This window comes from Solenopsis invicta, unplaced genomic scaffold (assembly GCF_016802725.1).
Source record: "Solenopsis invicta isolate M01_SB unplaced genomic scaffold, UNIL_Sinv_3.0 scaffold_315, whole genome shotgun sequence".
NCBI lineage: Eukaryota > Metazoa > Arthropoda > Insecta > Hymenoptera > Formicidae > Solenopsis > Solenopsis invicta.
In genome coordinates this window covers 17,507-42,537 of record NW_024105269.1, presented here as the reverse complement: position 1 = coordinate 42,537, position 25,031 = coordinate 17,507, and the positions used below count along the sequence as shown (strand labels likewise).

The window sequence follows — 25,031 nt, the reverse complement described above, 5'->3', positions numbered from 1 at the left end:
TCATAGCGGAATCTTATACTTAAAATTACTTTAAGTACTATCTTAAGATATAAATTAATTATAGAGCTGTATTTTAGGATCTTAAAATGTTACTTAAGATGAAAACAATAATTGATTTGAATATCGATTTACATAGAGCTGTTGGTTTTCCAAGATTAAGGCCCGTATTCAAAATGAATTTCTAGCAATATTTGTGCTCTTCTGTGACATCCTTATTTTATGGCTTATGTATATGTAAACGTCTTACGTATATGTAATCAAGATATAATGACGCATTCATGTGCTAATTTTACTATAATCATTGAATACGGACTCTAACCTCCCAGATAGCAATGCATTCTTTGCACAAAAGAAGAAATATTTGCTAATTACAAGTTTCCCTTCGGTTGCAGTCACGTTGTTATATTGCAGCCGCAAATTCTTTTGTATAAGACCATCTAAACGCAACAGGAAGGAAACTGTTTCTGAGGCAACTGAAGGACAATAGTGTACGAAACTTATTAGTATAAAATTTCCAAACTTGTTATAAAATTCCCAACTTGTTATAAATAGTTTTCGACAATTCTTTATTATAATATTTTCTCCAGATATAAAGAAATGTGTGTTAACATCATAAATTGATAAAAATTATATATTTATGTATTTTAATATATTTCAATGAAATATGTATGTTATACCCAGACAGCACACAACATTTAAGATAAATATTAATAAATATTTATCATAATTTTTTTTATAAATATTATAGAAATATTTCATATATATACTTTATATATTTGACAGAAAAAGATTATAAAAATATTTATCCTAAGTATTGTTAAAATATTTATTAAATATTTTTTAAAATATTTATGGTAAATGAAAAATAAATATTTACAAAAATATTAATTTAAATATTTATAATAAATAAAAAAATATTTGTAGTAATATTTTGTTAACATTTTTCTAAATATTTTGTTCATTTATAGTAAATATAAAAAAATTTATTCTGTTTTAATAATATATATTATATGTTAATGATTTAATGATTTTTTGTTTTTACTGCCACATATATTTTTCTTATAATAGAATACAAAAAAGTACTGTGTATTTAATGTACACCCATGGAATTTGATTCTGTCCATGGGGAAATTTTCTAAATTGAGAAGTCATCACTTTCTACATCCTCGCAGTTTATGATTAATGTAACGACTAGATTTGGTCGTTACGTTAATCATAAACTGTAAGTATGTAGAAAAATAGCGACTTCTTAATTTGAAAAATTTCCCTATGGACAGAATCAAATTCCATGGGTGTACATGTATAGTCGTGAGCTAAAAGGTTGCAAAATATTTTCTTCGATGGTTTTTGGAATGTAAACTTGCTCATCGATAGGCGAACGTAATTGGTTGGATCCACAGGTAAGAACCAATGACGTTTGCCGTTCGATGAGCAAGTCTAGATTTCAAAAACCATCGAAGAAAATGTGTTGCAACCTTTTAGCTCACGACTGTACATGTGATGATACATACGCTACAAACACAAAATAACTAGCGATATCGTTACATTATCGTTGTGCAGTTGTTTTTTCTTTTTTATACTGTGCCGATATATAATCATATGAAATTATAGACGAAATAGATTCATAAATGAAGAAACCTCGATCTACATCTTAATGCGCAGACCATATTTTTTAAATGTTTTTTAATAAAAATATTTTGTATTTAATTTAATTATAATTATATATATAATATACTGTATCATGTATTTTCTAGTTGCATTTTTATTTAAAAAAATAACAAAATTTATTCCAGATACTATTCCGCATTTGTGAAAACTATAATTTTATATAAACATGTTTATATAAACAATATGCTTTATTATACATATTTTATTTTTTCGATAAAGTATATTGATCTGATCTACCAGTTATACAGGGTGTCAGATAACTACCGCCCGTTGTTTTGTGGATTGATAGATCAAGTAAAACTGAGCAGAAAAGTCCTTTACCATTTTTTAATATTTGCCATAGTTAATGAAAAAAAAATTAAAAATTCTGCGAATAAGCGCGTATCACCGCGCGCAAGGACCGCCCGCCGGTCGCCGAGACGTAGGCAGCCGCGGCTGTAAGCGCGGCGCGGTGAGGAAGGAAAAGTAGCAGTAACTCGAGGGCGTAGCTACTGCTGCTTTTCCTTCCTCACCGCGCCGCGTCTACAGCCGCGACTGCCTACGTCTCGGCGACCGGCGGGCAGTCCTTGCGCGCGGTGATACGCGCTTATTCGCAGACTTTATTAATTTTTTTTTTGTTAACTATGGCAAATATTAAAAGATGGTACAGGACTTTTCTGCTCAGTTTTACTTGATCTGTCAATCCACGAAACCATGGCAATAGTTACCTGACACCCTGTATATATATATATATATATATATATATATATATATATATATTGTAATATATATATACAGGGTGTCAGGTAACGATCGCCCGTGGTTTCGTGGATTGATAGATCAAGTAAAATTGAGCAGAAAAGTCCTTTACCATTTTTTAATATTTGCCATAGTTAACAAAAAAAAAATTAATAAAGTCTGCGAATAAGCGCGTATCACCGCGCGCAAGGACCGCCCGCCGATCGCCGAGACGTAGGCAGCCGCGGCTGTAGGCGTGGCGCTGTGCGGTGAGGAGGGAAAACAGCTACTGCTTTTCCTTCCTCACCGCACAGCGCCACGCCTACAGCCGCGGCTGCCTACGTCTCGGCGATCGGCGGGCGGTCCTTGCGCGCGGTGATACGCGCTTATTCGCAGACTTTATTAATTTTTTTTTTGTTAACTATGGCAAATATTAAAAAATGGTAAAGGACTTTTCTGCTCAATTTTACTTGATCTATCAATCCACGAAACCACGGGCGATCGTTACCTGACACCCTGTATATATATATATATACAGGGTGTTTCAGACCACCCGTACACCCCTTTTCTCTTCGCAGGATTAGGACCAATCAAAAATATGTTCCGACGAAAGTTGTAGGGTTTCAAAAGATCTTTTCAATGATCTTATCAGTTTGACCTTGGATGGCGTCGCCAAGGTCAGATCGAAATCACATTAAGTTTTTTAAATGGAACATCCTATTTTTGATTCCATAATCTAATAGCTGGTGTCAAGACCTTTCCAAAACACTATAAGAATGTTTATTTTCGTTGACTACTTTCCGAGTTGTGCGGCTTGAAAGTTACACTACCGCCAGCATCAGCATTACTCAAGATGTACCATGTGGTAGTTACTTAGTCGGATTTAATCTTGTGTGTGGGTGTGTGCATACGTGCATGCGTATGTGTATGGGGGAGGAAAAGGGGAGTCAAAGTTTTATATACTCTGCTTTTGTTTATTAACTGGATTGATTATGTTTGATGATCAATCATGTCCAGATTGACTGTATGCATTTTCCCGTGCTTAGCATTATCCAGAATGAACGACGTGGACGTGACGAGAATTTTATCCCATTGGGGTGCTTGATTCACGTGAGTCCCCTTGCCTCTCACGTTTGGGGTGCTTGATTCACGTGAGTCCCCTTGCCTCTCACGTTTGGGGTGCTTGATTCACGTGAGTCCCCTTGCCTCTCACGTTCGGGAATGAATGAGTGTATGTTTTGTTAAGCGACTAAATGTTCAAAGTGAGCACCATTCTCTGCGATGCAAGCATCAACTCTATTTTGAAATTCATTGGTTGCTCAAAGAATTTCCTCGGCACGTAAGGATCGAATTGCTTGACTTATTCTACGAATCATATTATCCCTCGTAGTCGGACGTTCATGATAGACCAAGTTTTTTATCCTTCCCCAGAAATAATAATCAAGGACGGTGAGATCTGGTGATCGGGGTGGATAATTGATTGGACCGTATTTGCCTATCCACTTGTCGGGGAACATAGTGATTAATGCCGCACGAGCAACTCTCGATGTATGAGACGGACATGCATCTTGTTGGAACCACATGTTCAGGCGCAATTGCAGAGGAATATTTTCTAGTAAGACAGGAAGATCTGTCATTATCAAGGCGGAATATCTATCACCGTTTAGATTTTCGTCAAAGAAAACAGGACCTATGATTTGACTTCCAATAATTCCACACCAAACATTGACTTTCCAAATGGTTTGATGATCTACTTCTCTCAACCAGTGAGGATTATTTTGTGCCCAATAACGAGAGTTCCAAGTATTAACAGATCCATCACTTTTAAGTGTACATTCGTCAGAAAATAAAATTTTCAAGTGGAAATCAAGTGGTTGCTGTCTTATAAAGTTGCAAAATACAAGTCTCTGTCTAATATCGTTATAATTCAACGCTTGATGAACAGACATTCTGTAAGGGTGAAATTTGTTATTTTTTAGAATGCGCCAAACACTGATTTTACTAACACCAGAATCTTGTTCTCGTCGTCTTAAAGAATCATAATGGTTCAATTCTGTCGATGCAAGAATTTCCACTGTTCTTTCATCCATAATCGGACGACGAATTTGTGTACCTTTGTTATGTTGAGGCTGAACGACACCTTTAATTTTGATTCGTTTAGCCAAACGTGAAAAAACATTTCGCGAGTGAGGAGTCAGATCAGGATAACGTTCCCGCCACAATCTTTCCGCTGCAATGAATGTACCTCGACACTCACCTAAAATTAGCAGCATATCATATGCTTCTTCATTGGAATAGGACATGGCTAAATAAACCTAGACTAATAAAGAGGGTCGGATTTTTGTTGCGCGATTGATACTGATATGACGGTTATTGAAGACGTAGGTGACAAGTTTGAGAGAGTTATTGTCACTCGTGTTGAGTTGAGTCACAATAGCGTTGTGGTGAATACATCTCTACTACATCCTATGCAAATAACAATATGTATAAAATCACGAGTTAGACATCGTTACGCAGAAAGCCGCGCTCGTTATTGCTCGTGTGCTACCGTTAAAGTAATAATGTAATTACATAATATTATGACATACATATGTATGTGACTATCTACGGTCGCGACAGCTAACTTTCACGATTTTTCATGATCTGTTTTTGTTGGCCCGGCTCGCGTGTTTACTTTCTTTGTGTCGGCTGCACGGCTTTCTGCGTAACGCTTGATTTTATATTGTTGTTTACATGGTGTTGGCGGTAGTGTAACTTTCAAGCCGCACAACTCGGAAAGTAGTCAACGAAAATAAACTTTCTTGTAGTGTTTTGGAAAGGTCTTGACACCAGCTATTAGATTCTGGAATCAAAAATAGGGTGTTTCATTTAAAAAACTTAATGTGATTTCGATCTGACCTTGGCGACGCCATCCAAGGTCAAACTGATAAGATCATTGAATAGATCTTTTGAAACCCTACAACTTTCGTCTGAACATATTTTTGATTGGTCCTAATCCTGCGAAGAGAAAAGGGGTGTACGTGTGGTCTGAAACACCCTGTATATATATATATATATATATATATATATATATATATATATATTTTATATATATAGCCAGCAAACACAGTTACATAACGGCAATGTTAATAAAATAAAATCGAAAGTAACACGCAATGTAACATGCGCGTTACATGTAATGTCCATGTTAGTTGTAATTTCCCACTCATAAGAAAAATAACAGTTACATAACAATTGTATCATATTTGTTATACAGCCCTGCCAAAAATGTACGATTAAAACCGATAAAAAAAAGTAATTTTTTTTATCGGCTTTAATCACACACACACACACACACGCCCACATACGCGCACGCACACACACGCGCACCCACACACACACGCGCGCGCACACACGCGCACACGCACACACACACCATGTTTGAAAAAAGTGAGAGCGAGTATTCGTTTCGAGGTTACTATAAGCAGCTCCTAAAAGTCTCATTGAAGTATGAGCTGGGGAGTCGGCTGCCGTGGCGCTTAGATATAACGCATGTGGCTGCACTCGACTCACGAGAAAATCTCCGGAAAAGAACGGAATATACATAAATAAAATTAAAATAATTGTATGCATATATGATGCGTATATTCCATTTTTATATTATTACTCTCTAATAAACAACTAATAAAGAAAAGTAGATTTTACAAACTTTAAGTTAGCACAAATTGATATTGTTCAATAATGCCCTCTTCATATAAATACATTTTTCAGTAATTTTTATTTATTCATGGAATTGAAGTTTATTTACGATCTGGAAAAGAATAAAAAGAACATTTTTAGAAACATTATTGATTTTTAACATATAAATTAATATTGATTAATGTGTAATGTAGTTGAATTTCAAAGTTATTTTTACTAAGTTTATAATAAACAGGAATTCTATATGATATGCTTGAAATATTATATGCTTTAATTTGTACCTAACAATTAATAATTGTTTTATTAATTTTGATTTGTTTCCGATATAATCACAAACTTTAGAATAGATTAATTAATTTTTACAAATAGTAATTTAAACGAAATTTAGTGTTTAGACAAAAAATATCACAATAAATCTAAATTCAAATCATTCTTTTTAACTTTATCTTTGATTTTTTGTGTGATTATTTAAAAAAATAAAGAGACTTACTTTTCAAGCATGCTTCTCCACGCTTTCATCATCAATCGGATCACATTTGAGACAGAGATCGTCAATCCAATTAGCCTAGGGAAATTTTCTATACTTACGTTGAGTACCATTGTTCATTCCAATCCGAGATCCGATTAGTTATCGTAAACACCCTGTATCGTATTACCTGAGTTAAGTTAGACCTCGTGCTCAGCCGATGTCCTCTGTAGAAATTTCAGAATAGCTATTTGTATAAGTTTCTCATAAACTTCACACATAAATATTGCATCTTTTGAAGGAAATAATAAGCCTCCTTTATTTTTTATGGAAATCAAATTATGGTCGTAAGAATTTAGCTGAAGTTCTGTCAAAGCGTCAACACATTGTTGAAAAATTTTTTTTGTTAAAAAATGTACTGCAATCCTTGATATGTATGATATAATACTGCGGGAACATTTCGTAATTAGCTGCGAGTTATTTTTATTACAATACAAAGCAATATCATATATTTCTAGTTTTTATTATCACAATTTGATGCATCAGTTACTAATGTCTATTTTCCATTATTGGCGGTTTTATTTATTGTCGTAATTAAATTTAATCAAAAAGTAAAATATAATATATTTATATTTGATAATGAAATACAGTTTCCAGATGAATCTTCTTTTAATTCTAATGTGAAGCAAAATTTTTTGTATTGCACTTTGAAATTGCTTTAAACAAACTATAGGGTTATTATTGCATCTAAATTGCTGTCTTATAATACTAAACATAAGTTCTAAATGATCTTGTCTTAATTTGAAAGTGCAAATATATTATAACAAAAAATTTGGTTTTTCGCAAAGTATAATCCGATGAAACATTTAATTGAAATACAAGAACCAAAAAATCTAGCGTTTCTACGAGAATTAATGAGCATGTTTCCATATGGAGTTTCTTTTAAATTGGAAATATATTCAAAACATTTATTTAATTTTGCATACATGATGTTTCTATTTCTAAAATTAATTTGTGCCTTATAATCGTATTGTTTCATATTTCGACTATTCTACGCAGTCCATCGGTTGAGCACGAGGTTTAACTTAACTCAGGCAATACGATACAGCGTTGTGTTGTCATGAATCATAAAGGTACTAGAAAGAGTCATGCCTAATATTTTTTGGCCCTAGTGGAAACTAACTCAACTTAGGTTATCGTAAACACCCTTTCATTCTTATTTCAAAATACATACAATTTATTAATTCCCTAAATTTTCACCTTTTCGCCATCACGGCCGATGGCGAAAAAGTTCACGTGAAAAAGTTCATATTTCCGCTCATGAGTGAGTTACATGATTCCGTGGAATCGTACACCCATGGAATTTGATTCTGTCCATGGGAAAATTTTCCAAACTAAAAAGTCTCTATCTTTCTACATACTTACAGTTTATGATTAACGTAACGACCAATAAAGAACCTCGCACATGAAATGCATAACAGAGCATAAGCGTAACACAAGGCCTCTGGACCAATGGGAATCTTATGTAAATCAAAATATCGATTTTATGCTGGATGTTCATTGGCCCATTGGTCTTATGTTGTGCTTATGTTATGCATTTCATGTGCGAGGCCCTTAAGCTCTAGTCGTTACATTAATCATGAATTGCGAGTATGTAGAAAGTGGTGACTTCTCAGTTTGGAAAATTTTCCCATGGACAGAATCAAATTCCATGGGTGTACATGATCGTGCAGTTCACGTGAAACTTTTCACTTTTCCGCCCTAGGAGAAATGTTACATGATAGACCCCCTGAGCATTAACAGAACGGAACGCTATTCATGCGCGCAGCGCATTCCGTTTGTTTTCTGTTCCTGAACTCCCTAAGTTAGTGTGCACTTAAAATATATATATATAATATTTTTACAAATTTTAAGTTAGCACAAATTGATATTGTTCAATAATGCCTTTTTCATGTCAATCTATTTTCCAGTAATTTTTATTTATTCTTGGAGTTGAAGTTTATTTACGATCTGGAAAAGAATAAAAAAAACATTTTCAGAGACATTATTGATTTTTAACATATAAATTAATATTGATTAATGTGTAATGTAGTTGAATGATTTCAAAGTTATTTTTACTAAGTTTATAATAAACAGGAATTTTATATGATATGCTTTAATTTGTACCTAACAATTAATAATTGTTTTATTAATTTTGATTTGTTTCCGATATAACCACAAACTTTAGAATAGATTAATTAATTTTTACAAATAGAAATTTAAACGAAATTTAGTATTTAGACAAAAAATATTACAATAAATCTAAATTCAAATCATTCTTTTTAACTTTAGCTTTGATTTTTTGTGTGATTATTTAAAAAAATAAAGAGACTTACTTTTCAAGCATGCTGCTGCGTCTCCACGCTTTCGTCATCAATCGGATCACATTTGAGACAGTGGGTGTTTACGATAACTAATCGGATCTCGGATTGGATTGAACAATGGTACTCAACGTAGGTATAGAAAATTTCCCTAGGCTAATCGGATTGACGATTGCTGTCTCAAATGTAATCCGATTGATGACGAAAGCGTGGAGACCGAGAAGGATGGTTGAAAAGTAAGTCTCTTTATTTTTTTAAATAATAACACAAAAAATCAAAGATAAAGTTAAAAAGAATGATTTGAATTTTGATTTATTGTAATTTTTTTTTGTCTAAACACTGGATTTCGTTTAAATTTCTGTTTGTAAAAATTAATTAATCTATTCTAAAGTTTGTGGTTATATCGGAAACAAATCAAAATTAATAAAACAATTATTAATTATTAGGTACATATTAAAGCATATAATATTTCAAGCATATCATATAGAATTCCTGTTTATTATAAACTTAGTAAACATAACTTTGAAATTATTCAACTACATTATACATTAATCAATATTAATTTATATGTTAAAAATCAATAATGTCTTTGAAAATGTTTTTTTTATTTTTTTCCAGATCGTAAATAAACTTCAACTCCAAGAACAAATAAAAATTACTGGAAAATGGATTGAGATGAAAAGGGCATTATTGAACATTATCAATTTGTGCTAACTTAAAATTTGTAAAATCTGCTATTCTTTGTTAGTTGTTCATTAGAGAGTAATAATATAAGAACGGAATATACATAAATAAAATTAAAATAATTGTATGCATATATGATGCATATATTACATTTTTATATTATTACTCTCTAATAAACAACTAATAAAGAAAAGTAGATTTTACAAATTTTAAGTTAGCACAATTGATATTGTTCAATCCCCTCTTCATATAAATCCATTTTCCAGTAATTTTTATTTATTCATGGAATTGAAGTTTATTTACGATCTGGAAAAGAATAAAAAGAACATTTTTAGAAACATTATTGATTTTTAACATATAAATTAATATTGATTAATGTATAATGTAGTTGAATAATTTCAAAGTTATGTTTACTAAGTTTATAATAAACAGGAATTCTATATGATATGCTTGAAATATTATATGCTTTAATATGTACCTAATAATTAATAATTGTTTTATTAATTTTGATTTGTTTCCGATATAACCACAAACTTTAGAATAGATTAATTAATTTTTACAAACAGAAATTTAAACGAAATCCAGTGTTTAGACAAAAAAAATTATAATAAATCTAAATTCAAATCATTCTTTGTAACTTAATCTTTTATTTTTTGTGTTATTATTTAATAAAATAAAAAGACTTACTTTTCAAGCATGCTTCTCGGTCTCCACGCTTTCGTCATCAATCGGATTACATTTGAGACAGCAATCGTCAATCCGATTAGCCTAGGGAAATTTTCTATACTTACGTTGAGTACCATTGTTCAATCCAATTCGAGATCCGATTAGTTATCGTAAACACCCAGAGATCGTCAATCCGATTAGCCTAGGGAAATTTTCTATACTTACGTTGAGTACCATTAGGCTTGTTTTCTATTCCTACACTAGTCTGCACTGGAACGTTCCTTCTTGCTTTCACTAACTTTCAAATATATATCTATTTCATTTTAAGTGCACACTAATTCAGGGAGTTCAGGAACAGAAAACGAACGGATTGTTCAATCCAATCCGAGATCCGATTACCCAGTGAGAAATGACAGGTTGAAAAGACGTTTATTCGACGTCAATGTCGTTGATGGTTGATATTAAGGCGATGCTAGACGTTTAGCATCGCCTTAATATCAACCATCAATGACATTGGCGTCGAATAGACGTCTTTTCAACTTATCATCTCTATTGTCGTCCAAATCATATTTCTTGCAAGAGTTATTCATAAAATGCCCAAAACTTTTTAATTGCGATTTTCTCGAAAATGCTTGAAAGCAATGTTATTTGTATTTTTGTACATAATACTCAAAATAAGTAAAATTAATTACTGACTAATTTAATACTGCCAAAATTAAATTTCTGTAAAAGCATTCTTATAGAAATTCCATTATTGATCTTACTATTTCTGGTTAACTTAATTAATCGATCGATTAAATTCAAGAATTGTCAACTGTAAAACATAAAACTCATTAACTATTATATTTTATTTTTCTTTTTCACTTTCGATACATTATAAATTATTTATGTAAATACATATAATATTTTTATTTAATAATGAAGTTATACATTTAATTATAATTATATTAAGAAATTAAATAAGGGATCGATGATCAGTTTTCAATTTTGTAGTTTACAATTATTAAATTGGTGCAGCTATTCCATCAAATATATTTTTTAAAATGTGAGCGCGTTACACAACATCTCGAGGTCTGTTCTTTTCAATTGAACCTTTTACATGTGCAAAGCTAAAAAAACGGACTTCGAGACCGTTGAGCAAGCGCGCTGAGCCGGCCTACACGCGCGCTATCTCCCTATCATTTGTTTTCCGATGTTAGCGGAATTTTAGTGCAGATTGTTTTACGATACGTAAAGGTGTTGTTGGTGTTGCGTGTGTTGTGTTGCTTCCCATTGTTCCCATTTAGCAAGAACGGTTGTGGCGAAGATAAAGTTGGACAGTCATGTAAGTATTATATTTTTGGCTTTATCTATATGTATATACAATAAAGAAGTTTTTTATATTAACACTCTGTAAACACGACAAAAATGCCCAGTATATTTTTTCCTTTGAAATACTATGAACATCGTGATATACAACAGTTTTTATAACCTTTTTTTTAAAAAGTTAGACTTTCGGTGATATCCTTAAAACGTTGAATTTAGATCGCGCTTGTTCTTTATCACTTTATCAAGCATGCATGCGTGCGTGTGCACGCATGCATGCTGCGTATGCGTACGTGTGCATGCGTATGCGTGCGTATGCATGAGTGCGTGAATGTCTGACTATATTCCGTTTCACGTATATGATGTGCATGATGTTCATTTTATTCTTGCAATGTCAAACAAGGATGAAATGATACATCATGCGCATCATACGTGAAACGGAACGTAATCTTATGTCTTGTAATGTATGTATGTGTGCGCGCGCGTGAATACATGTGTGAGTGTATGTGATAAAGGTCCCATGTAGGAATTGACAAACGGCCCAGTATTGGGTCAATATCGGCAAACAAGACTCGATATTGGCATGACACTTGTAGCCAATACTGGGCGAATATTCTGAGTGATCAGATCGGACCAACGCTGGCTCTAAAGCCTGGCACGATACTAACTATCGAGATTGGCCCGATATTGATTTCAAGTATTGGCACAATGTTGCAGTTCGATACTGGCCGAATATTTTTAGTAATTAAAAATTACTTCATATAAATGTCGTCATTTTATGTATAACCGTATACACATATATTTACTAATTTACTTTGCATTATAATCATCATATGACATAAAAGTTGTTGATTATATAATGGAACATCTTATTTTCTTATAACAACTGTTTATTAAATATAATTATTCACATATTAGTAAACACATAATCAATAACTTGTTAAAAGTTTTATATTAAAACAATTAATGTAAAAGGAAATTATTAATAAGAGTTCCTTCAAATCTTTCCTGTTTTGAGATATTCAAAATTTTATTTTGTCTCTTAAACTTGATTATTACTAGTGATGTGCCGGATAGTGAAATTGCCGGATATCGGATACCGGATATCCGACAATTATGTAAAATCGGATACCGAATATCCGGCCGGATATCCGGCAGTCTAATTATCCGGCCGAATACCGGATATTTGCCGGATATCCGGTACTAATTCCTGAAGAATATACTTCATATAAGTGATAATTATTTAATTATTTATTATTTATAATCGTCAAAGTTATATAACATAAATTTTTTATATTATTACTTGTTATGTTATTATTTCATTTTTTATTTTCTTTAATAAGAATAAATTAAATATAAATAATTATAATAAAAACCAAGAAAAGTATCAGATTTATTTATGATTTTATATTTTATTTACATCATAGTTTCAACATTCAAAAATTGTAGTTTAATATTAATAAATTTTTCATGATGAACAATAACATTTCAGCATTCTGCGGTGACAATCTGTTTCTATTATCAGAATAAACTAACTTTCCTGCACTAAAAAGTCTTTCTGAATTGACAGAAGAAGGAGGAGCACTCAAGTATTTTATAACCAAAATTTTGAGATTTGGATATTCCAAAGCATGTATTTTCCACCATATTAAAGGATCCTCATTTCTAGGTGACAATGGTAACACGAGGTATTTCGCTAACTCAGCATTGTAGACAGCAGTTTTCTTTTTACTTCTCTCACTTGGTTGTCTTTCAAACGATATGCTTTCTGAATCATCAAGATTGCTATTATCAGTATCAGATTTTGAATTATTTACTATGTCGTCGAAACACTTCCAAATGTCCTCGTGTGTTTCGCTTATGACATTTCGTTCTTGAAGAGAGCTGACGTTATGACTCTGCGTATTGTTTTCAGTATCATTAGTGACTCTTTTATTCACTTCTAGTAATTCTTCAATAATCCACTGTTTGGCCTTATTTTCGTCTGGACAAAATTTTGTTTTGAACCTTGGATCTAATACGGTAGCGAGTACAAAACATTTTTGATCTTTGACATTGAGTCCTACATAACAATAGAAAATTATTTATTTTGAAGAAAAAATAATAATAAAAATTTATTAAAGTAGTAAACATTATAACAATACCTATAGGATTAAGAAATCGTTCTTCCATCGCTTTTTTGAGATCTTCTTTCAACATCATTACTCCAGTATCCTTTTGTCGTTTTGAAAGATACGAGTGTAGAGTAACAATTGCTGGAATAACGTATCCAATTGTTTCACAATTTAAACTGGCCATTTTAGTCATTTCTTCAAACGGTTGGAGAACACGTATAACGTTTTCTACCATATTCCATTGCATAGCCGTAAGGCTTGGTATATCTTTCTCCGCAGCATATGCAGTTACCGCTTGTCGTTGTTCATGAAGTCTTGACAACATATAAAATGTTGAGTTCCATCTTGTAGTAACATCTTGGATTAACTTATGAATTGGCAATTTCAAATTTTCTTGTATGTTTTTGAGTTTCGAGCAGGCGAGTGAAGAATGGCTAAAATGTCCAACAATTTTTCGACATTTCCCCAAAATTTCAACAAAATTTCGATTTTTAAAAATACAATCATGAATCACGAGTTGTAAAGTGTGAATAAAACATCCTACACTCTCTCCTAACATATCTGTAAGTTAAAATTGTCAATATCAATAATTTTAAATCAATTAATCAATTAATCAATTAATCATAGTTACATTTTTGCAAAACGAATACTATGTATTTGTAAAATTGTTTAAAAGTACATACCAGTTCCTATAATCATGTTACAAGCATTATCCCTTAAAATGAGATGAATTTGACTAGAACTTATATGCCATTCTTCCATCACATCATTTAATATCTGACCGATATTGAAACCAGTATGACTATCAGGAAAGTGTTTCGCGCTGAGTACAAGTATTTCTCTATGCATATCATCACTTCGTATGAAATGAGCTGTCAGGCTTATAAATGACTCGTTGTTTGCTGGACTAGTCCAAATATCGGTGGAGAACGATATATTTATCGCAGTAATTAATTTTTCTTTAATACATGTTTTCAAATTTTCATACAAACGTGGCATAATTTTTTCAGAAAAATATGTTCTACAAGGTAATGGATACTGCGGTGCCAAATATTTTATTAATCTTTGAAAGCCTTTTCGCTCAACTAGTGCGAATGGTTCAGCATCAAGAGCCATCATTTCGCCTAAAAGATAACAAAAATAAATAATTGACAATTTTAAACTTTATAAAACTAATTTATTATTATAAATCGAACGTTTATTTATTAGAAACAATATTAGACATAATTTGACGTTGATGTTATTTACAAATTTTAGCATTAGAATAAATATTTAATTATTTAATATTTATTTATAATAATATTATAAAATATATAACGTTTCTCTTAAATATATATAAAAATAAAAAATACTCACAGATCTTTTTGGTTATATTCATGGCTTTTGGATCATCCAAAGACCACATTTCTTTTTTCTTAATTAAAGATTGTAAAGTAGGCTGATGAGATTTTGAGTGTGAAATTGATGATGAAGAGTTTAAGTTTAAAGTTGGTGGATCAGTTTCAGGATCTGTATTTCCATCCATGTTTTCTATTGCCAATGGATGTTTACTTTTTAAGTGATTCCATAAAGGTTTTGTAGAAAATAATTTAGGCGTTTTTCCTCTCATAATTTTTTTTTGCGACGCTTTGCAAAGTGAACATTCTGCTTTTTTTTCATCATCACTACATATTTTAAAAAATTTCCATACGTTGGATTTTCCTTGTGCCATTATATTTTATAATTAAATGCAACAATAAAATGAACGATATATTCTTCAGGTCATCTACACCATGTGGAAGATAAATTTATCGATAATTTTCACTAATCACTTTGCTATTGTATCTTCTCGTAAGTTAGGTTAGAAAAACACTAATGCCTTTCACCTAGAAAATCTCTAGAATCAATGCGTTGATGTGCTTCGTCGCGAGGAACCATCGATGGTTCCGCGTGATTTGTGCCGGCCAATGAATTGACGTCGCAATGCAAAATCTTTACAGTTATGTCAGCCAATCACAGAATCGGTCACGTGACCCCAGTTGGTGATTCTCTCTCTTTAGAGGTTCTCTACTTCACCGTTATTGAAAATAAACGTTTAAAAAGATTGTACAAAAGAGAGTCTGATAAAAAATGATTAGCTTTGTTCCTAGAGGACTCTGCGTCTCGAATCCAGCATTAATAATGACGCCAATTTTAAATATCAAATTTGGATCCGATATCCGGCCGGATACTAATGATATCCGGCTATCCGGCCGGATAGTACAAAACGGCCGGATAGGCCGGATACCGGATAGTTGCCGGATATCCGGCACATCCCTAATTATTACATACAACTGTATATTTTTAGATCTTTATCTCGACGCTAGAAGAGGTGCAAAAGGTTTCGAAGAAAATTCAGCTTATGAAACGGAACAAGAACTTAGGAAAGGGAAAAGAAAGCGATTTTCTAAAGTCATACAAAGTGATGGTGATTCAGATCCTGAAACTCGAAAGAAGAGCAAATTTCCTGCACCTCCGAAAGTTCCGTTTACATCTCAGATCACAAAAGCCAGTGTAAAAGATTTTGTTTTTGGTAAGATTTAATTCAATGAAATTTTATGCTTTTTCTTCTATTGCAATAATTTTTGTATGTATAATATAAATATATGATATTTTAATGAAATGTTCAATATACAGAATGTTCAGTAACATTCTAGACAAAATTTAAAAAGTAATTCTAAATAATAAAATATAAAAAATAAAATTGCAGTTAATAATTCGCTTCTATTATAGTTACAAATGTTTAAATATTCACGTGCTTTAAATATTTTTATGTAAATATTTAAATATTTATATTTAAAAATTGAAACCTTGATATCGCATTTTTGTTATTCTTAATTTTTTCTTTATCATTTAGAATTATTCTTTAAATTTTCTTCTACCTGTTGCCGAACATTTTATTCGTAATGCTTATTGCTACTTGTTAAACTTACGCATGAGAATTCAATTTATCAGAAATTCTTGTTATTTATTACATTTTTGACTGCAATAAATTCAATCGATCTGAGATCAAATAATAACGAAAATATTAACAAAATTGTGATGATATCGATTTAAAGCCGACATGAATGTAATCGAATGAAGAGAGCAAAGTATAGTATGTGATATTATACAATATCGATTAAAAATTGATTCAATCCATTGCAATCAAAAACGCTGTTAGATATTAACTTTTTTTTTATATTCTGAAACGGAAAACAAAAGTTCTATGAGATAGTTGTATTTCAGATTGTAATCGGAAGCCTGTTCCCGATTCTGATAATGTACACAAAAATCTAAGGGACCAACCTTTAATTAATAAAAAGAATCAGACGTCTTCTACTAATTTCATTGATGTGGATAAGATATCTACTCAACAAGACATTTCTTCAAAGAACGTAATATCAACTGATAATGCTAAAGTTAAGAATTTAGCTGTATTTGAAAAAGTTAAATCTAAACTTGATACAAGAAAAGAAAGAAGTGATAACAAACAAAAAAAGTCTTCGTCTCATAGTAATTTTCAAGAGGTTTCAAATTATTTTGAAGAGACCAACGTGGGGCATTTTTCTTCTACAAATATTCCGAAACAAGTTTGCTCTTCTGAGAAATCTATTATAGCAGAGACTTTTCCTTTTAAAATATCAGTAGAAAAGGAAATGCAAGATACAAGAAAGAGGCAAAATAATGTTTCAATCATACAACAATCTTATTCTAGTAACTCATCTGAATTGGCAGATGAGTTTGATGCAGATTCAATACAAACGAAGAAATTCCAGCAAAGATTTGATTCAGAAGGAACTTCTGACATCCCTGATTCTCCCAAAAACTTAATGTCTACGGAGTCATCTAACACAGAATTAAACTCAGATTGTACTACAGAAGTTGTAAGGAAAAGAAAAGAGTACAAAAAAACTTCACTTCCATCTTTAGAAAGACATTCTGTGAATTTAGGTATTATTAACAAAAAAATAATCTTGATTAACTTTTATATCATAAATATTCGATCTATAATTAGTCTTCCTTTCTCTAAAAGTACATTATATTTACAGATTTTGACCAAGATATAAAAACAATTCTAAACAATATATATCTTAGAATGGACGAAATCAGCAGCAAGCTTGATGTATCAATAATAAATCAAACAAAATTAATGACTTTCCTTTTGCCTCATGAGAAAAAAATAAATAGACCCAATAATTTACCTGCCTTACCTCTACAATCTATAAATGATCTTCGAAAATTTGAGAAATACTTGAGAGAGCCAGAAAATATGTCAGCTACGGTAAATTATATTGACATATACATAATGATTATATATACACTCAGTATTTAAAAAAATTGTGTTCTCTTTTCTTATTATACGTTTTAAAATACTTTTAATTTCACAGTATATCCAGCGTCATCGATTCTGTCCCTCAGAAAATTTTCCAAACTGAGAAGTCACTATCTTAAATTTCTACATACAGTTTATGATTAACATAACGACCAATAAGCTATAGTCGTTACATTAATCATGAACTGCGAGTATGTAGAAAGATGGTGACTTCTCAGTTTGGAAAACTTCCCGAGCGACAGAATCGATGACCGTGGGTGTACCTTTTTTGTATTATTTATTCTATTTATGATTATGATCCTAGCTCTTTCTGTATTCTGTTTTTTTCTAAATTATATCCTTAGACCTTTATTCTTATATTTTTATAGATTAAATATATTAGTTTTTATGGAAGTGATCCAGATGAAACAAAAGCAACGATGAATGTGATGAAAAAATTAATGTACAACTGTTTGGCAAAAAACATAAATTTTAAAGGTCTTGATCCCAATTCATCAAAAATTCCTCTTGAACAATGTCATATGTGGGACCTAATTCAAGGTAAATTTTTATATTCTTCTGCACGTTGATTACAGATATTTTTAGAAATAATTCCACGATAATATAAATTTTCATTTCAGGTGCTGTGATGTGTAATAAAAAAGAAAATTGTGACATTAATAAACTGAAGAGAGCATGTCAAAATTGGTTGAAGCAAGCTCCACATCGGAAGCAAGAAATTGCATATATTCCTGTTAAGACTCCTGACGCCTCACCGAGAACTCCGTATTGACGGTAGTAACGTTTCGTCGCGGACAAAATTAGAGCTATAGTAGAAACGTGACAGATTGACGACAAAATGTTGTGTATGTCATTCCATTATTATATATTCCATTGTGAAAATTTGACTTATCTCATATTTACCAAATTTGTAAGAATGGACCGCAAGTAAAGTTTCTTTGAAGTAATACATAAAAGCATATTTCACTCCTTTCAATATCCATGTGTTTTCCTGTTTGAATAGGCATCACTTTACGTACTTTTAATGACTATTTACTGACAGGCGGAAAAAGGATAGTCAAGACCCATTTTTACAAGTGTTTTAAAGCGATTTTGTTATTCTATTTTATTCAAATTCTATTTATAAATGCCACGTCGGAAATTTTAGTTCAACTGTGTGTTTTCTTGTCTGAATGGTTTCATTTTATGTGCTTTTTACGACTATTTACTGACTATTGGGCGGAAAAAGATTAGTCAAGATCGAGGGGGAATTCACAACCCAAAATTTTGTACACCAATGCCGATTTTTGGCATTGCTGTAAAACACTGCCGACATTTTTGTACACTGCCGACAATGCTTATTGTTAGTCAATGCCTACAATGCCGTCAATCCTATATTAAAATTAAGGCAATGCCATGCAATTATGAACACTACCGCGTGTCCATTATCATACGCCAATGCCTGCACAAAAATTCTAAAGCTTTCCCGAAGTATTCAAAAATTTTTGTGCTCAACCCCATGATCGATTCTGAAGTGAGCTCACCACTCCCCAACCACTGACGACAATGCCGTCAATATTATAGGTCACTGCTTACTTTTTTCGGCAGTCCACTGCCGAAATTTTGTACACCAATGCCGGCTGTGAATTTCCCCTCGGTCAAGATTCATTTTTACAAGTTTTTTAAAGCTGTATATTAATAGAAACGAATGTAAATAAACGTTATTAAAACTACGTTTATACGTCACCATTAATCGAGTTTAATAACATCGGTAGTTATAAAACTGGTTAATTACAAGTATTCATCTGAAGAATGGAATGACTGTAATTGGTCAGTTTCATAACTACGAGTGTTGCTAAACCCAATTAATGATGACGTGTAAACGTAGTAGACGTTTAAATACGCTTATAAGACGTTTCTAAGGCGTCTACATAAATGTCTAATAGTCGTTTAATAAACGTTTATTGAACGTCTTTAAGACGTCTACATAAATGTCAAATAGTTGTTTAATAAACGTTTATTAAACGTCTTTAAGACGTCTAATAGTGGTCTAATTTAGAAGACACAAAAACGTCTAATAGACCAAATTTTAGACGTCTATATCAACTGGTTTTTTAGACGTTGATTTGACGTTTTTTCAACCTGTCATTTCTCACTGGGTAGTTATCGTAAACACCCCCTGCTGTCTATGCACTCGGTACGAGAAACGGAATGCCCTCTATATTAAGTTGGTACAGTGCGTTGCATTGATGCTTGGGGTACCTATGTTAAGGACCATGTTTCTTTCTTAGTTATTTTTACGTTTATGACCGAATGCTGCCCGCGTCAACGATCACCGTAGCATTCAGTCATAAATATAAAAATAACCAAGAAAAAAACGTGGCCCCTAAAATCAGTACCCCAGGCATCAATGCAACGCACTGTACAATATGAATTGAAATAATTAAATGTATGTATCACGTATACACGCATTGTTGAAAGTAAGATAAATTAATAGAAAGTTACGAGTTAGTACAGTCGTGAGTTAAAAGGTTGCAACACATTCCTTTTGATGGTTTTTAAAATGTAGACTTGCTCATCTATCGGCGAACGTAATTGGTTGGATCCACAGGTAAGAACCAATTACGTTCGCCGTCCGATAAGCAAGTTTACATTTCAAAAACCATGGAAGAAAATGTGTTGCAACCTTTTAGCTCACGACTGTACACCCAAGGACTTTGATTCCGTTCATGGGAAAATTTTCCAAACTGAGAAGTCACCACTTTCTACATACTTGCAGTTCATGCTTAATGAAACGACTAAAGCTTATCGTTACGTTAATCATAAACTGTAAGTGTATAGAAAGATAGCGACTTTTTAGTTTGAAAAATTTTTCCATGGACAGAATCAAAGTCGTTGGGTGTACAGTGCGTTGCATTGATGCCTAGGGTACTGATTTTAGGGACCACGTTTCTTTCTTGATTATTTTTATGTTCATGACTGAATGCTGCGGCGATCGTTGACAGTAGCATTTGGTCATAAACGTAAAAATAACTAAGAAAAAAATGTGGTCCTTAAAAATCGGTACCCCAGGCATCAATGCAACGCACTGTACATACGCGTATCAAGTGCTCGGTGTAAACTAGGCTTAATAGTATCTTAGGCCGGTATTCATAGTCGAGTCTTATTTCAAGGTTGTCTTAAGGAACGTCTTAAGATGCTAATATGGCTCTCTGATTGGTTAATGGCATCTTAAGGTGATACTTAAGACGATCTTAAATATAAGAATCAACTATGGCTGCGGTCCACTTAACGCTACAAATGCTTTGAAGCGTTTGATTAACCAATCAGAACAATGAATTTTACAAATTGACCAATCGAAAAAACTTAGAAGCATTTGTAGCGTCAGTGGACCGTAGCCTATGAATACCGGCCTTAGTCATCTTTCACATCACGTTTATCACAAGTCTATTGGTCGTCTATTATTTTTCTTTTTACGGGTTTTCACATCGTTAAATAACAATCTCGTTTCTTGTTTAAGGCGATGCTGGATTGGTCTCTATACGTGCTTATTTTTGTGCCCAGATAATAATAATAATAATAATAATAGTAATAATAAATGGCAAGAGGGCCCGAGCGAATGCCGCCAAGTCGTCACCGCGACCTATGAGATCTATTGTGACTATGCCCTTACTCAGGTTTGGGCCAGGTCTAGGCTCTTGTAGAAAGCCACGACCCGCCTAGGCTCAAGATCTCAAATTTGATCAGGGGTAATGAGTGACACCCTCATGAATTTCTGTCTGAGGTGGCCGATGGCAGGACAGCTGCACATTATGGGTGTTTACGATAACTAATCGGATCTCGGATTGGATTGAACAATGGTACTCAACGTTAGTATAGAAAATTTCCCTAGGCTAATCGGATTGACGATTGCTGTCTCAAATGTAATCCGATTGATGACGAAAGCGTGAAGACCGAAAAGCATGCTTGAAAATGTAATATACGCATCATATATGCATACAATTATTTTAATTTTATTTATGTATATTCCGTTCTTATATTATTACTCTCTAATGAACAACTAACAAAGAATAGCAGATTTTACAAATTTTAAGTTAGCACAAATTGATAATGTTCAATAATGCCCTTTTCATGTCAATCCATTTTCCAGTAATTTTTATTTATTCTTGGAATTGAAGTTTATTTACGATCTGGAAAAAAATAAAAAAAACATTTTCAGAGACATTATTGATTTTTAACATATAAATTAATATTGATTAATGTATAATGTAGTTGAATAACTTCAAAGTTATTTTTACTAAGTTTATAATAAACAGGAATTCTATATGATATGCTTGAAATATTATATGCTTTAATATGTACCTAATAATTAATAATTGTTTTATTAATTTTGATTTGTTTCCGATATAACCACAAACTTTAGAATAGATTAATTAATTTTTACAAGCAAAAATTTAAACGAAATCCAGTGTTTAGACAAAAAAATTACAATAAATCTAAATTCAAATCATTCTTTTTAACTTTATCTTTGATTTTTTGTGTTATTATTTAAAAAAATAATGAGACTCTTCAAGCATGCTTCTCGGTCTCCACGCTTTCGTCATCAATCGGATTACATTTGAGACAGCAATCGTCAATCCGATTAGCCTAGGAAAATTTTCTATACCTACGTTGAGTACCATTGTTCAATCCAATCCGAGATCCGATTATCGTAAACACCCTATATGTTCAGCCGTCTTGCGGCCGGCAGGGTCCCAGACCCGATCAGACACCACCAATCACGTAATCTAATCTAACCCAACCAACGGAAATACTCTAGGCATCGGCCGCTATAATTGGTGGTCCAATTGGGTCTGTGCGCATCTGGGATCCTCCCTCTCGGCCGACTCCATACAGAATCGGCATCCGTCGTCCTCAGCTTTGCCGATTATGCTGAGGTGGTATGTGAGCTGGCAGTGTCCTGAGAGCAGGCCTACGAGGATAGCTGGATCCCCTTTGGTTAAGGACAGTGCGTCTCTCGTTATTTGCGGCGAATATGAAATAAATTTTTTGGCTTAAACAAAAGCCCTGTTGTGCCGTTCCAGTAAGAGGACTTTTGCTTCTCTTTCCAGTTACGTATTAGTTTTTTGATGTAGCTGACAGTCACTCCACACCAGAGCTCTGGCCCTATAGAAAACGTGCTCGCCCTTTTCTTGGCAAGTTCATCTGCCTCTACATTGCCTTTGATGCCCTCATGGCCAGGGATCCACCACAGTGCGACTTGATTGTCTCCGGCCAGGTGCATGAGGTTTGTAACACAGTCCCAGACTAGAAAAGAGTCGCACGTGTGGGCTGTGAAAACCCTTAGCGCTGCTCGGCTGTCTGTTAGAATATCTATGGTTGCGCCTTTCAGACCTTTGTTCAGGTTGATAGAGACGCAGGAGTTGTGTGAGATAACTCTTAATTGGTTTAACAGATCGTAAAATCCTTTTATACAATTAAAGTAGTGACAAAAATACAGTTCACTAGCTATAATTTAAGACGAAAGTTGATCAAAAAATTGTAATATAATTGTCGGTTTCTGCAGCCGACTCGTGACAACATGTGCTCATATAAAAATTGTACACATTGTGTGTATAAAATAAGTAGATAGCAAATTGTGAATTAAATCAAAGAACAATACGGCGCTTGCAAAATGATCCTAGAAGCTTTAGTATAACAGATATAGGCTGCGGTCCACTTAGCGCTTCAAACGCTACAGAGCATTCGTAGCGTTAATATGGCTGGTCCATTTGACGCTTCGGAACGCTCCCAATAGCTCTTATTAAGTCATCAATACGTCATCGTTTTCGCTCTCGATTCGCTCTAACTGCCTCATCTCGGGAGATGGGTTAGCTGGAGCGTTTCAATATTTGGCGGGAAATTACGACTTGAGCCGCATTTCGATTCGCGCTCAAACCGCTGTTGGCTTCATCAATAGTCTGTTTGGGGCCGTATATGTGTTCATACGTGTTTAAACATGATATATCAATTGACAATAAAAAGGAATTATTATCATTAACTTTCTTTGTTTCTGCTACGCGAGAAAAAATAAATTAAAATTATGACTTTATCTGAAATGACTCTTGAATTCCATAGCAGTGAGAGATGGGATAATACGTTCTACATAACCTTCAATTTTAGGCGTTCTTTGTTTTCTTCGATTCATAACTCATTAAGCAAAATTCTATTTCTTCTTCCTCATCATCATATACGAGGTGTGTTCAAAAAGTATCGCGAATTTTGTGTTTTTTCAAAAATTATTTATTTATTCATGAATATCTATTTTGTCCCCTTCAAAGTAATCCCCATGAGATATTATACACTTGTGCCAACGGTTTTTCCAATCTTCGAAGCACTTCAAAAAATCATTTTTTTTTATCTTGTTCAGCTCCTCCTTCGATGCCGTCTTTATCTCCTCAAGCGTAGCGTAACGTCGTCCTTTCATGGGCCTCTTCAGTTTAGGGAACAAGAAAAAGTCACAGGGGGCCAGATCTGGGGAATACGGTGGCTGCGGCATCATTAGTGTGTTGTTTTTGGCCAAAAAGTCGCGCACAAGCAACGATGTGTGAGCAGGGGCGTTATCGTGGTGCAAAAGCCAATTTTTGTTCTTCCACAAATCCGGGCGTTTCTGGCGGATTGCTTCGCGCAAATTGCGCATAACTTGCAGGTAATATTCCTTATTGACCGTTCTACCCTGTGGCAAGAACTCATGATGCACCACGCCCCTGCAATCGAAGAAAACTGTCAGCAAAACTTTCACATTCGACCGAACTTGGCGCGCTTTTTTCGGTCTTGGTTCGTGCGGCAGCTTCCATTGAGATGATTGAGCTTTGGTTTCCACGTCATAACCATAAACCCACGATTCGTCACCAGTTATGACCCTCTGGAGCAAATTTGGGTCGTCGCAGACAGAGTCCAACATCTCATTAGCAATGTTCATGCGATGCTGTTTTTGGTCGCAATTGAGCAATTTTGGTACGAATTTCGCGGCGACCCGTCTCATGCCCAAATCATTGATAAAAATCGAATGGCACGAGCCA

The 25,031-nt window shown here is 33.2% G+C and overlaps 2 protein-coding genes across 2 annotated transcripts; one reads left to right on the top strand and one right to left on the bottom strand.

Annotated features, from left to right (window-relative positions):
* Window positions 1–11,376: 11,376 nt before the first annotated feature.
* Window positions 11,377–18,940, top strand: LOC113006032. Its single transcript, XM_039459329.1, has 6 exons — window positions 11,377–11,563; window positions 15,985–16,209; window positions 16,905–17,609; window positions 17,708–17,940; window positions 18,360–18,531; window positions 18,612–18,940. The coding sequence occupies exons 3-6, from the start codon at window positions 17,315–17,317 to the stop codon at window positions 18,761–18,763; spliced, it is 852 nt and encodes a 283-aa protein (XP_039315263.1). The 5' UTR covers window positions 11,377–11,563; window positions 15,985–16,209; window positions 16,905–17,314; the 3' UTR covers window positions 18,764–18,940.
* On the bottom strand, window positions 12,924–15,948 carry LOC120359893 (zinc finger BED domain-containing protein 4-like). The gene is made up of 4 exons (XM_039459328.1): window positions 15,015–15,948; window positions 14,342–14,782; window positions 13,689–14,219; window positions 12,924–13,606 (listed from the first exon to the last, which is right to left on the bottom strand). The coding sequence occupies exons 1-4, from the start codon at window positions 15,367–15,369 to the stop codon at window positions 12,981–12,983; spliced, it is 1,953 nt and encodes a 650-aa protein (XP_039315262.1). The 5' UTR covers window positions 15,370–15,948; the 3' UTR covers window positions 12,924–12,980.
* Window positions 18,941–25,031: the final 6,091 nt, after the last annotated feature.